Below are 14583 nucleotides of genomic sequence, written 5' to 3' on the forward strand. Positions count from 1 at the left end.
AATCCAGATAGTATCAATAAGGTAACAGGAGATTTGAACAATACTATAAACCAAATGGACCTAACAAACATATACAGAACATTGTATCAGTCAACAGCAGAGTACACACTCTTATTAGGTTCAATGGAACATTTTCTAGGATAGACCATGTGTTAGGCAACCAAAAAGTGTAAAGTGTCTTAAGTCTTAGCAAGTTAAAGAAGACTAAAATAAATTATCTTCTCTGACCATAATGGTATGAAACTAGAAGTAATAGGAGGAAAACTGGGAAACTCATATATAAATGGAAATTAAACAACAGTCTCCTGAACAACTGATGGGTCAAAGGGGAAACCAAGTATTTTGAACCAAATGAAAATGGAAACACAACATACCAACCTTTATGATATGCAGCAAAACCAGATTTAGGAGGGAAATACATAGCAATAAATACCTACATTGAAAAAGATTTCAAATAAAGCACCTAACTCTATACCTCAAGGACTAGAAAAACAAGAATTAAGCCCAAAGTTAGCAGAAGGAAGGAAATAATAAAGATCAGAGCAGAGATAACTGATAGAGGAGAGCAATAGAAAAGATGAATAAGCTTACAGTTTAAAAAAAAAACCCTAGAGTTGATTCTTTGAAAGAATAAATTTGACAAACCTGTAGCCAGATAACGAGGAAAATGTCAAAGGACCCAAATCAGCAAAATTATAAATGAGAGACATTGCAACTGAAACCACAGAAATACAAAAGGTCAAAGGAGCTACTATGAACTATATGCCAACAAATTAGATAACCTAGAAGAAATGGAAATATTCTCAGAAAAATGCAACCTACCAAGACTGAAACAGGAAGAAATAGAAAATCTAAACAGACCAATTACTAGCAAGGAGACTAAATCAGTAATCAAAAATCTCACAAAGAAAACCTTATGGCTTTGCTGGTGAATTACCAAATACTTAAAAAAGAATTAACACAAATCCTTCTCAAACTCTTTCAAAATATCAAAGAGGAGGGAGCACTCTCAAATTCATTTTACTAGGTCAGCAATACCCTGATAACAAAGCCAGAAAGGACACTACAAGAAAACTATAAGCCAATATCTCTGATGAATATGGATGAAAAAATTCTCAATAAAGTATTAGCAAACTAAATTCAGCAGCACATTAAAAGGATCATTCACTGTGATCAAGTGGGATTTATCTTTGGGATGCAAGGATGGTTCAAAATACACAAATCAATAAATGATATATTAATAGAATGAAAAAATGATATAATCATTTCAATAGACACAAAAAAGTATTTGACATTATTCAACATCCAATCATTATAAAAACTCTTAACATATTAGGTATAGAGAGAACATATTCAACATAATAAAGGGTATATATGAAAAACCTACAGCTAACATCATACTCCATGATAGAAGGTTAAAAGCTTTTTCTCTAAGATTAAGAACAAGTGTACCCATTCTTATCACTCATATTCAACATAATACTGGAAGTCCTAGCCAGAGCAATCAGGTAAAAGAAATAAAAGGTATCAATACTGAAAAGGAAGAAGTAAAACTGGCTCTCCTTGTAGATGACATGATCTTATATATAGAAAACCCTAAAAAAACTCACCCAAAATACTGTTAGATCTAATCAATGAATTCAGTAAGGTTGCAGTAGACAAAATTAACATGCAAAATTAAGGAAATTGATCCCATTTACAGCAGCATCAAAAATAATACTGAGGAATAAATTTAAGGAGATCAAAAATGTCTACTCTGAAAACTGTAAGACATTGAAGAAAAAAACCAAAGACGATACAAATAAATGTAAAGGTCTCTTATGTTCATGGACTGAAAGAATTTTTATTGTTAAATGTCCATACTACCCAAAGTCATCTATAGATTCAATGAAATCCCTGTCAGGATTCCAACGACATCATTTACAGAAGCAGAAGAAAAAAAATCCTAAAATATATATGGAACCACAAAAGACCCCAATAGCTAAAGCAATCCTAAGAACAAAATGGTAGGCATCATACATCCTGATTTCAAGCTCTATTATAAAGCTATAATAATTACATAAAGCTAATCTAATCAAAACAGTGTGGTGCTGACATAAAAACAGATACATAGACCAATGGAACAGAATCAAGAGCCCAGAAATAAACCCATGCATATATGGTCAAGTGATATTTGACAAGGAGTCCAAGAGCACCCAGTAGAGAACATGTTCTCTTCAGTAAATGGTGCTGGGAAAATTAGATATCCACATGTAAAAGAATAAAACTAGACCCTTATTTTACACTACTGAAAATGAATTAAAGACTTAAATGTAAGGCAAGAAACCTTGAAACTCCTAGAAGACAATATAGGAAAAAAGCTTCTTGACATGGGCCTTGGGAATGATTTTTTTGGATTTGACACCTAACACACAAGCCACAAAATTAAAAATATACAAGTGGAACTATATCAAGCTTAAACACTTCTGCACAGGATAAGAAACAAACAACAAAATGAAAAGACAACCTACAGAATGGGGAAAATATTTTCAAACCATGTATCTGATAAGAGGTTAATATACAAAATACATAAAGAATTCATACACCTCAAGAACAACAACAACAAAAATCCAATTAAAAAATGGGCAAAGAGGGACACCTCAGTGGCTCAGCAATTGAATGTCTGCCTTCTTCTCAGGGCATGATCCCAGGATCCAGGATTGAGTCCCACACTGGGCTTCTTGAGAGGAGCTTGCTTCTCCCTCTGCCTATGTCTCTGCCTCTCTCTGTGTGTGTCTCTCATGAATAAATAAATCTTTTAAAAAAATGGCCAAAGAAACTGAAGAGACATTTTTCCAAAGAAGATACACAAATGGCCAACAGAAAAGATGCTCAACATCACTAACCAGTAGAGAAATACAAGTCAAAATGACAAGATCATCTCACATCTGTTAGAATGGCTATCATTAAAAAGGTGAAAGAGAACACTGGTAAGAATGGGAAGAAAAGGAACCCTTGTGGAGGGCTGGTAGGAGCATACATCGATGCAGCTACTATGGAAAACAGTATAGAGGTTCCTCAAAAAATTAAAAATAGAGCTATCCATTAATTCTTCTATCTAAAGAAAACACTATGAAGAGACACCTGACCCCCTTGTTCACAGCAGCATTATTTACAACAGCCAAGACATGAAGGTAACAGGTGTCCCCTGATAGATAAATGGATAGAGAAAATGTGGTATATACACACGGGAATACTACTGTGTGGAATATTCCTCAGCCATAAAAAAGAAGAAAATCCTGTCATTTGTGACAACATGGATGGACCTTAAGGGCATTATGCTAGGTGAAATTAAATGGAGAAAAATAAACATCATGTGATCTCATTAACTTGTGGAATCTAAAAAAAACAAAACCAAACAAAACTCACAGAAAAAGATATCAGATTTTGAGGTTACCAAGGGCAGGTGTAGGGAGGGAGAACTAGATGAAGAGGGTCAAAAGATACAAACTTCCAGTTAAAAGCTAAGTCCTGGGAATAGAATGTATGTACAACATGACGGCTCTAGTTAACACTGCTGTATGGTATATTTGAAAGTTAGGAAAGTAAATCCTGAGTTCTCATCACAAGGAGAAATATACATTTTTTAATCAATATGAAATGATGAATGAATTATTGTGGTAATCATTTCACAATATATGTGAGTCAAATCATGATGCTGTACACCTTACACAGTGCTGTATGTCAACTGTATCTCAGTAAAACTGGGTTATAAAAAAAAACACCCTTTGAATTGTGGATAAGATGTTAATCAGGGCACCAAGTAACTAAAATATGTATGAAAACACAAAAAAACCTACTTTAGTGACAAAAAAAAGAAAAAGAAACCCACCACCCTGAGATTTTATATTATGCTTGAATTCAAATATATATTACTTTCTGGATTGCATAATATACCCATTTCATTTTGTAAACAAATACTTAATATTTTCTGATTACAAAAGTATACATAATCACTATGGAAAATTTAAAGAACAAGTATTTATAATAAAAAATAGGTGAAGGGGAATAAGAGCACACTTATCATGATGAGCACTGAGTAACGTACAGAATTGTTGAATCACCACATTGTACAGCTGAAACTAATACAACACTGTATGCTAACTATACTGGAATTAAAGTTAAAAACTTAATAAAAATTAGAACAAATTTCAAAAAATAAAATTAAAAAAAAAATCTTAACCCACCAGAGAGAGACGATTTACCAGGCATAAAATCCTGGTCCATTTAATTTTTCTGCACATGTTACAAACACAATTTCCTTTTTACACAGGGAGGACCATATAGTTTTTTAAAGTTTACTTTTTTACTTAACTGGATGATAGTATTATCTCCCTTTTGCCCTTAGATATTGTTCCGTAAAGTTTAATATCTTCATAAAAGTTTGTCATGTAAACACACTGCTGTTAACCCTTCTTCCCGTGGTGGTTCTTTGCTTTTCCCCATGTTTCCACTGTGTAAAAAGCTATAAGGGCAATTTTCAAATATAGCTCTCTATGTGCATCTCTGATAATGTCCTCAGGATAAATTCCTAGAAATAAAATTTCTGGGTCAGAGTACACAAAATTTTAAGATTTTGCTACATACTGTCAAATTGCTATACCACCTTCTCTGAGAGAAATTTATATTCCCAAGAGCAGTGTATAAGAATGTTTGTCTCGTGTTACTCCCCACCACTAACTACTGCCTTAAAAAAAAAAATATTTGCACATTTCTCATTGTTACACATTTTTATTTTTGGTTTGATTTGTACTTTTTTGATTACTAGTGAGTTTGGATGCTTTTTCACATTCCTTAGAGATACTTCCTCTCTGTGAATTTATGTGTATTGCCCATATTTCTATCAAGAGTGTTCATCTTTCAAAGAAATTTTTCCTCAGAGTATATTGTGATATTTTTACTAATGCTTTGGTGCTGGTTCAATTTTAGACAAAGTCTTTCCTCAACAACAGCAGAGGCATTGTTCTTCTTCCTGCAATTTCATGAGCTAAAAACCAATCTAAAAAATCCAGGCTGAGGCAAAGGTTGCACCTAGAGAAATTAAGTCGACCCTAACCCCAAACAGGAGGTGGCACCTGGGGGGGTCCTTAGTCCACAGGAATGGTCTACCAGGAACTTTTCCAGAAAGTGTAGATCTTGATCGGTGGTCTTTCTCATTCAATGCAAAGCCCACCTCCTACGCAAATCAGGATTTTGTTGTTGTTGTGTTTTGATTCTGGCTTTTTCCATGTTCCAGTGATCCTGGTCTTGGTGGTTCTACTGTGACACAGAAAGGAGAGGATGCAGGGGAAAGCAGACCACAATCCATCTGAGGATGTTATGTCCCCACAGTCCTTTTGTTAAGGCACTGGGTGTTGGCAGCCCTCTTAGCACAAGGATGCTGCTTGGGTTTATATTCACTTACATCCATATTACTGTTGGTAAGAACAAAGCTACCTATCACAGATGCTACACAATTGATTGTTTAATGACTCTGCAGCTGCAGTTTCTACCCTGGGAGTGGGGTGGGGTGTGCATGTTCACACAACTGTGTTGGCACCATCGAAGTCACGCAGAAGAATGCTGTGCTATGAGCAGATTTTCTGCAGTGACAAGAAACATACTTGAGTTTTTCTCTCTCCGTTTCACAACTTTTGTCTACCAGCCACTGGCAGAAGTCACCATTTCTTCAGCTAAGAAATGCTGCTTTCCAAAATCCTTTGGCAGAGTTTCCCAGAGATTTGTTTTTCTGCTTCTTCCTAATTTAGAAACAGTCTTCAAAGGAAAAAAAAAAAAAAACAACTTGACAAATCAATGTGAGAAGAAACCAACTCTGATGTAATTTTGCATTTCTCTCCCCAGAACGCTTCAGAGTTTACCATCTACAACCAATACAATCCAGACGGGATAATTTGGGTGGAAAAAAAAAAACCCCAAAACAAAAATGTGTGTACCCTAAGATGAGACCCTTTTTTATTCAAGAAGCAACGTGTGATACAAATTCAAGATTTTATTAAAAATTATTTGTGATTTAACACAATATTCCAATGTTTATAGAAAGCTTAGAACAAAGTAAAATAACAAGTCATGTGAATGAACACAAGAATGAACAGTGTTAACTGTGACATTTAAGTGATCACATGATTTTAATTATTCTTTTGATAATATGCAACTTTGTGAACATCTATTCAGGGAACGGAACTCCCGTGCCTACTATGGAATTTGCAGTTGAATTAGAGCTTTGTATCCTGCCTGTGGCATTTTTAAGCAAACAAATGGAAACAGCTTTAAGAATTCATAAAAGTCTACCACCTACCAAAAGCATTTGGAAGGTAAAGTGGTAAGTGCTAGGAGGAGAGAAAGTGGCACACACACGGCATTTACTTGTGGGACACAGTGGCGGGGAGCGCGAGTGATAATGAGAAAGGCAACCAGAAGTCCACAGCCCAGGCCAACCCGTTATTTGTTCTTGGCTGTCAGTGGTTTCCGGCTGATCTTTTTCGATTTGTCATTATTTTTCTTTGGCGGTTCTGGGTTTGCTTGCATGTGTCTGCCATACAGGCTGCAAAGAGAGAGGGAGAGAGGGTGAGATCCAGTTTGTTAACACAGGACAAGCTTTTATTAGCAGGGCGTTAAAGAACAGACCAATTTCCAGAAATATTCAGGAAGCCAAAGAAAACTGAAAGATCACTCCTGCTTTGTCCAGGTCACGCGTTCTAGTGAAGAATATAAACTCTCACACACAGCACACGATGAGGTCAGTTCTGGACAGGTGTCCTGGGATTTCACATTTGCTGGGTGGAGTGCGAGGACACCAGAGGAAAATCTGGGACTGAGAACCGGCAATACCCAGCCCAGCTGTTCCAGCATGAAGCTCGAATGGCTATGAGTGTGTAAGTCGATGTGTTTAGGACGATGACAAAAGCCGGGTCGAACTGATGAGACACAGTGTCCATTTAGTGAGAAGTGAACACCATGCCCAGCCAGAAAAGCCCAGGGGCTGGATAATGTGACAGGGAGCAGCGGTGTCCAGGCCTGCTCCAGCTGCTCACACGTGATTGATAGCGCTGGGGTGGCGACCACACATCAATGCCACGTTAATAAGTGCCGCTGATTAAATGTTGACAAAGTACCCGACAATTACCGTGGATGGCATTCATCGCAGAGCGAAGCTAGCTTGTGGCTGAGAGGATTGAACCCAACAGCAGATAGTAATTAATCGATAATTTATGAGTAATTCTGATTAAACTAAATTAAAAGCCGCCCTAAAATAAATTCAGCTCAACCTTAACTCCTCTTATTGATATTACTATGTCCCAGAGAGAGCCTGGAGTGTGTTTCTGTTCTTCCGGAGGAAAGGCAACGCCTGATCGGCTGGTTGCAATCGCCCTGTGCCACCTGCAGGGGGGGATGACACAAAGACTAACCTCCTGGGACAGGATGTCCCTTGTTCTAGAGTCCACTTAAGGAACTCCTACCTCTCTTGACAGTTGCACCTTGCCAGGCAAACTGGTGGCATACACGGATGCTCAAGGACACTGACACCGTGGTTGGTGGGCCAAAGGATGGACCACGCACACAGGGCTGGCCAGCTGGTCAAGCAGTAGGGGAAGCTGATAGGTGACAGTGTGGTCTATCTTCTCCAGAGGCTTCCAAGTCTCCCCAGAAGTGTTATGAGCAGGATCTACCACCATGACCACGAAGATAGGTCTCTGCTCACATGGAGTTCAGAATGCAGACTGTGGAGCTGGTGGCACTGACCTACGAGCCAGAGGATGTCGGTCTGGCCAGGTGCTGGGAATGTCTCCAGGTAAAGGAGGGACCATCTCCCGGGTTAAGGAGGTAGCACAGCCTGACAGTGAGCCACCCTGTGCCCCCATTGGAGAAACACCTCTGTCCCCAGGAGGGTTGTCACCCAGGAAAATGGATCTTTAAATCCATGTAAGGCCCCATCCCCTACGCTTTAAAAAGGGCCACTGATCCCCCTGAAGTCTGAGTCCTAGATCCCAGGAAAGGAACCCCTGGAGAGGTAATTTCAGCTAACCTAGGGCTCCTGCAGTTGCTGTCTCAACCCTGGGAACCTGTGACTATCTGCTTACATGGCAAAAGGGGCTCCACAGAGGTGATTAAGCATCTTGCGAAGGCAAGACTGTTCTCTGTCATCTGGGAACCCCCCCCCCCACCTCACCCCTGCAGCCTCTCTCCCAGATGTGTCAAACAGTTAAAGAAGCAGCCAAAGCAGACCCCTCCATTAATCTCCTCGGCTTTAGCAGCACAAAACCGTGAAATATGCTTTCCCCTGTAACGGCCCCGGCCCTTCCCCCGCTCCGAGGACACAGCTTCCTTCTTGCTAACACAGCAGGGTGGTGTCCCCAGAGGCCTCTGCTCTGCAAGCTCCTCCAGCACACAGCAAAGGCCTGACTCTGGTCTGTGCATTCCCAGCTTCTTTCCGGCTTCAGCCAGCTCTCCTCTATTTCCCCAACCCTGACCCCTGGAAGGGAAAAAATATCCCTGTTATTCCTCACAGATAGCATCCAACTTTAAGGGTTACAAAACTCTGCAGAAATACAGCTCCGCAGCGCGTGAGCTGGGAAATCCGGCAAGAGCTACACAAATAAGACGTCAGAGGAGGGAAAAGAAGATCTGACAGGGGCCCACGTGTCACATCCTGAAGGAGCAAGAGCCAAGGTGGGCACGGAGGCCTTCCGAGAAGAGGCGGGGGTTCCGCTGGGCCTGATGGTGGTAATCCAGCCAAGTCATTTCAGAAGGGGGTGCAAAAGCCGTCTGGAACTCAGCAAGGCTCCTTTGGTTAGGAAGCGACTGGAAAGGTCCAATGTTTCCATGTCTGCCTTTTTTATAGTCAGGCCCCACTGTGCTTGGACCTCCTGGGCTACACAGCAAGTCACCACAAAGGGGCCAGATCAGAGATGGCATTCCGGGACTTGGTGTTTAAATCCCACTCTTGAAACTTACGAAGCTGCTGACTCTGGGCAAATCATTAGCATCCCTCACATCCCTCTCACAGTGCCTCAGTTTCTTCTTTTGTTAAAACAAAACAAAACAAAAACCATGCTATTTTCTTAGAATGGTGGTTGCAGTAGTTAAATAAGCCTAGCACCTGGTATGCCTCCTGGAAGTGATCAGTGGATGCTTGCTGAAAATCAGGACTAATGTGGGGTTGTAGTTAGAGGGATTAAATAAAGATAATTATATGATTACTTCTTTAGGGCTCTTTCCTCTGAAAAAAAAAAAAAAACAGCATGATATTTTCTATCAATGCCAAATCCCCAAGCATCCCTGGAAGATTTTAATCCTCTTGGGAGAAAGCAACTAGGGCAGAGCTAAAGGCACCTCCTCCCTTCCTCAGTAAGTCACTGGCAAGGCACAGATGCTGCTGTGCCCTCCACCGATCCCTTACCCTCCAGCTGTGCGGGCAGGTGAGAGTGGGGCTTTACCCGGTGGCCGTTCCCACATGGAGACATCACTGGGGCACAGCAGTTCATGATGAGCATTTTAGGGTCCGAAGTCTGAGTGGGGGTGCTGTTCCCGGCTCTACCAGTGATTAGCTGGGGGGTTTCCATTTGGTAAGGAAGTGTGGAAGCAGAGTAATGCCCCCTGACACCTGTGAACATATGATATCACAAAGGGACTCTGTGGAGGTGACTGATTGAGGCTCTTGAGCTGGGAAGACTACACTGCATCTTCTGGGTGGGCTCAGTGTCATCACAAGGGTCCTCCTAAGAGGGAGGCAGGAAGGTGAGAGTCAGATCTAAACCTGTTACAAGCTGGCTTTGAAGACTGGAGGGAAGGGGGCTTCCAGCAAGAAATGCAGGCAGCCTCTAGAAACTAGAGAGGCAAAGAAGGGCCTTCTCTGGAGCTTCCAGAAGGCTGCAACCCTGCAGACATCTTGATTTCAGACTTCTGACCTCCAGAACTGTAAGAGGATATATTTGCTTTGTTTTCACACACCAAGTTCACAGCACTTTGTTATAACAACAACAACAACAACAACAACAACAACAGGGAACTGATGATATAGTACATGAACCTTTCTGGGTTCCATAGGGCAGAGAAGTGAGGCATCTGCTTACCTTTGGCAGAAAAAAAAAAAAAGGAGACTTTCTGGGGGGCAGCAGGTCATTGAAAAGAAGGAAAAGTTTAAAAACTGAGTTTAAAAAAAAAGTGTGCCCCAAAGGAAAAAGGGTGCTGTTTCTACCAGAAGAGAGAACAGGTAGGCAAAAGGTCTCCTCTCTGCTATAGTTGGACGGGATGGTCCCTGCCCGCTCTTCTCTGAAGCTAATGCCCTGGCGGATGTTTTGAATGCACCCAAGATTTAACTTCTAGAGGTGACTGACTGCATGAGACGTGGAGAGGCCAATGCCATTGAAAGCAGTTTCCCAAGAGGAGGGGGCATGCCCCGCCACACAGGCCAGCTAGGAGGGGGAAGTACCAGGGTCAGTTAGGAGACAGAAGGAACAAAGCAGGGAGCAGGACCCAGGTCCTTCATGGCAGTTTCATGGGAAGGGATGGGTGGGTTTGAGTGAATTTAGGGTTGGACAGTTTGAATAATTTCCAGGCACTCGAGATCAGGGTGGTCTCCAGTTGTATGGGATCGGGCCCTGGGGTGGTTTAGGGCAGGGGAAATACTGGCCTGGTGTGTGTGTGGGAGTTCCAGGATGGAGGTGGTCGAGGTCGTTTGGATTGGGTGGTTTATGTATCAAAGACAGGCTGGCAGGTTAGTTCGTTGTTATCTCTAGGAATTAAGCTAGCCCTGGAAAGGGCAGTCTCTCCCTAGCCAGCAAGACCTCCAAGATGTCAAAACAGCATAAAAGAAGATAAGAAACATGACTAAATACAGTCACAGCCTTCAGGATGGCTTTTGTCCTCCAGATCCCATATCCTCCCCGCATTTGCATGACAAACGTCTCCCTCATTCTTAGTGAAGACAGGCTCTCTGGCTCCATCTGCTTCCACCTCCACCTGGGAAGATCCCAGTCATCCCTCAGACCCTGGCACAAGGTCCTTCCCAAACCAGCATGTTTCCTTAGGGGCCTCTGTCCTGCCCTCCAGGAGCTCACAGCGCCCTGCCCTGGGAGTCCCCAGACAACAGTTCTGAGGCTTCCCTCACCTCTGCATTGCGGCACCCTGCTCGCCCTCAATGACCTGTGGCTCTGGGAAAGCGGTTAGCTACCTCGTAGGGCTTGGGCGAAGAGTAAACCAGATATAGGAGGACCTGTCTGTGCAGGTACTCAGCAGGTGTTCCAGAATGGCAGCTGACACCTTTCGCCTCTCACAAGGGTCCAAGACTCGGGCTAAGCTGGCCAGTTTCTTTCATGTTGCCTTTGAGCACCTAACAGAGCCAGGAATGTGGCTTTGCCCTTATGTGCCTGAAGAGGGAGGAGGCTTCCAGGGGCCCAGTAATCTGGCCCCGCCAACTTGAGAGTGGCAACAAAGGGAGTGGTTCAAGGTCACCAGCAGTGTGGCAGCTGCTGGCGAACAAAATGTTCAACCCATAAAGTGGAGGCACCCGATGCCATGGAGTCTTAGAAACTCTTCTCTCCCCTGACATTGGAGGTAGACAGAGGGTAACTGAAAGATGATTAAGGGGTGGGGAAAAAAACAACAAAGAACAATCCAAAGTGACAGGCAAGGTTCTGTTATGCACAGGAGTCTGAAGAGCCTGCTTCTGTCACTGAAGAGAATCTGAAAGGTGAGGTGTCTCGGGCTGCTCTCCGCTGTGGGAGATGAGCAAGCCAGCAGCCCCCCAGCCCCCTCCTGGGGCTCCCTGTTCTTGTCTGTGCGGGAGTGGGCCCTGCCCTGAGCAGCCGCCCACTGAATTCCTGCTGAAGGCCACCTCGGGAGGAAGCCTTGTGAAATGATTCCATGGGCAGCCGGGGTCATCTGACTGATCAATTCAGATGCATTCTGTGAAAGCCGCCTGCACATGAGCCACTTTAAGCGACTGAACGCTACTGCCCATTGACATTGAGGACTGCAGCAACAAAACAAAACAAAACAAAACAAACAAAAAAACAAAAACAAAAAAAATCTGCAGCCCACCAGAATCAGAATAAAGGGTGCAACTAATCTTAGGGAGTGTGATTACACATGCTTTTCTCTTACTAATAGGTAAATTTTATTGATTAGGGACATTTTCATTGTGGGGAAAAAATCTAAAGGAGTCTTCTGGTTTCTTCTGGATCCAAGGCTGTCTTCAAGACCCTTGACCCCTTCAGGGCTGCAGCAGAAGACCACAGCGGGTCCACCCCATTCCTTGTGAAAATTTCCCCTCTCAGCTGGCAATGCATCATCTTGGGTCTTAGTGTCTCCTTTGGACACATCGTCAGTCCTCCTGATTCTGCTTCTATCTTTGTTTTCTCTTCCATAGAGGGGACATCTAACTTGACAGCCTCAGTGACTACCTCTGAGCGGCACCTTCGGCCCCCACTCCCTGAGCCACTGCCATCTTCGGGCCCTGCTATGCCTTATTCCCTCTTGGACGCCAAGCTATTAAACCCAACTGAATGGAGCACGGAACAGTTCCCTACCCCGACCTCCTACAGGCCTGTCCCTTGTCCCTCTATGTCTCCAGATCCTGAGGATCAAAACATTGAAGTCGTTTTGACATCTGCCTCTTTTTTTTGGTGATCACATAAATCAAGTCTGAGTGGGGCTTCCTCTGAAATTCTCAGCCTGGGACCAGGGAAGTATCTGAAACTCCAAGCAAAGCTTTATGTGTTTTGAGGCACATCGATGACTCAGTCGGTTAGCATCTGCCTTTGGCTCAGGTCATGACCCTGGATCCCGAGACTGAGACCCACCTTGGGGCTTCCTGCTCAGTGCGGAGTCGTCCGCTTCTCCTTCTCCCTCTGCCTTTCCCCCGTTCCTTCTTGCTCTCTCACTCACACACACTCTCTCTCAAATAAATACAATCTTATTAAAAAAAAAAAACTCATGTTTTTTCAGCAGAAGGAAAACACAGCTTTCAACAGCTTCTCAAAAGGGTCATAACTCAGTGGATTAATTAGTCACTTTATGGTGCTTATTCTGATTTTCATCAACTTATGCTTTTATCTATTCTTTTTCTCCTACCCTAACATAGGACCCATCAAATGGGCATTAAGATTATTATAATGGGTCACTTCCCTCCTCCATTGTGTCCCACAACTGGCAGGATCATCTCTCCTGGGTTTACCCGTGGAAAACGGCATCCACTGCTCACCGGGTCATGTGCCTAGCCTGGTGGTGACATAAAGCAGCCACAGAATGTGTTGTGTAATGCTTAGCTCAGCCAAACTCATCACTCCGTCCTCTAGCACACCTGAGCACGGTAAGACTGGTGCGGAGGAAGGCAGGGTGCAGTCACGAGGAACCGAGGGTGAGCTCTGCCGCCTAGTACCTGACTAGCCTCAGAGTCCCTTCTCTTTCCAGAATGTTACCTTCAAAGGAAAATGGGAATATGTGCACACGGTCTACCTTGCAAGTGCTTCAGCAGTCAGACTGGCTTGGGCTCATTCGTGTGTTTGAAAAACAAAATGGTGCTAAATCGATCTGAGACCTGGAATTAGCCCGTCCGGCCAGGCGGCACCCCTTTTGGCCTGTTTCTTGCTGATCTGTGTTACTATTGTCTGGGACGCCTGCCTGGGTCCTTTTCTGCCATTCAGATCCTATCCATATTTTTAGGCTTCTCAGAGCTTTCGCCCCCCAACCCAATTTCTGCCTTCACGAAACACTATGGGATTTATCAGGATTTCACCATTAAGTCCTTGATGATAACACAGGTTCCCGCTCTTGGCTTGTTGTTTCGAAGTACCGGCAGAGTGCCGTGATAATGACATGTTACAGTTCCGGCTACCAGTCATTCGGCATTCACTGTCACTACAATTGAAGGAAGAAGGAGCTTTTCTTCATTTTTCAAAGGAGGAAACCGAGGCTTAGCAAGTTTAGGCCCAAATCGAACCCAGACAATTACTCCAAAGTTCGAGCTCTTAATGCACTGAATTATCTTGTCTCCCTGCTTTTTTTAGATTTCTCAGATTTGTCTTCTTAATAAGCCTACCATTTTCTTGAGGGTGGGGACTGCAGAGTTCACTTCTTTTGTAGTCTGTATACTCAAGGCACTGCTAGAAGCACATTGCGCGCTATGTAAATATTGTGTTTCAGAATGCCAGGTATATGAGAGGTACAATATGCTGTTCTTAAGTCATTTGCTCATGTCATATGCCTCCCTCCTGTTGTTTTGGGTGTTTCCATGGAAAGTCCTTATACAGACCAAGAAAAGAACCAATTTGAAAATCCAAGTTATATGGCCAGTGACAATAATGGAGAGAAATAATTCTGTTTATAATCTGTAATCTTATGGTGGGATGCTAAATTTAAAATCTCCACAAATAAAGCTGCGGACAAAGTGTGAAGCCTAGATTATTAATAAGCATCTTGCAATATCTTTATTTATCCTATCTAGCAGCTATGAGGGGCTGGTGACAGAACCTTAGCACAGAAATTGCTGAATCTTAGAGAAGGAAAAAATTAATAGTTACCATATTCCTGGGAGAAATCTCATTA

General features: G+C 42.8%; 1 protein-coding gene across 3 annotated transcripts in view; it reads right to left on the bottom strand.

Annotated features, from left to right (window-relative positions):
- RSU1 (Ras suppressor protein 1) overlaps window positions 1-14583 on the bottom strand; it is a 250150-nt gene that overhangs the window by 48182 nt on the left and 187385 nt on the right. For 2 of the 3 annotated variants that reach the window (XM_055332419.1, XM_055332418.1), the window contains one exon: window positions 6009-6580. The exons of the other annotated variant lie outside the window; for it this stretch is intronic. In XM_055332419.1, coding sequence (XP_055188394.1) covers window positions 6478-6580 — 103 coding nt within the window. In that variant the 3' untranslated portion in view covers window positions 6009-6477. Of the gene's footprint in view, window positions 1-6008; window positions 6581-14583 lie in introns of those variants that run through there. 3 annotated transcript variants of the gene reach the window in all.

Source organism: Nyctereutes procyonoides, unplaced genomic scaffold, assembly GCF_905146905.1.
Source record: "Nyctereutes procyonoides isolate TBG_1078 unplaced genomic scaffold, NYPRO_anot_genome, whole genome shotgun sequence".
Lineage (NCBI taxonomy): Eukaryota > Metazoa > Chordata > Mammalia > Carnivora > Canidae > Nyctereutes > Nyctereutes procyonoides.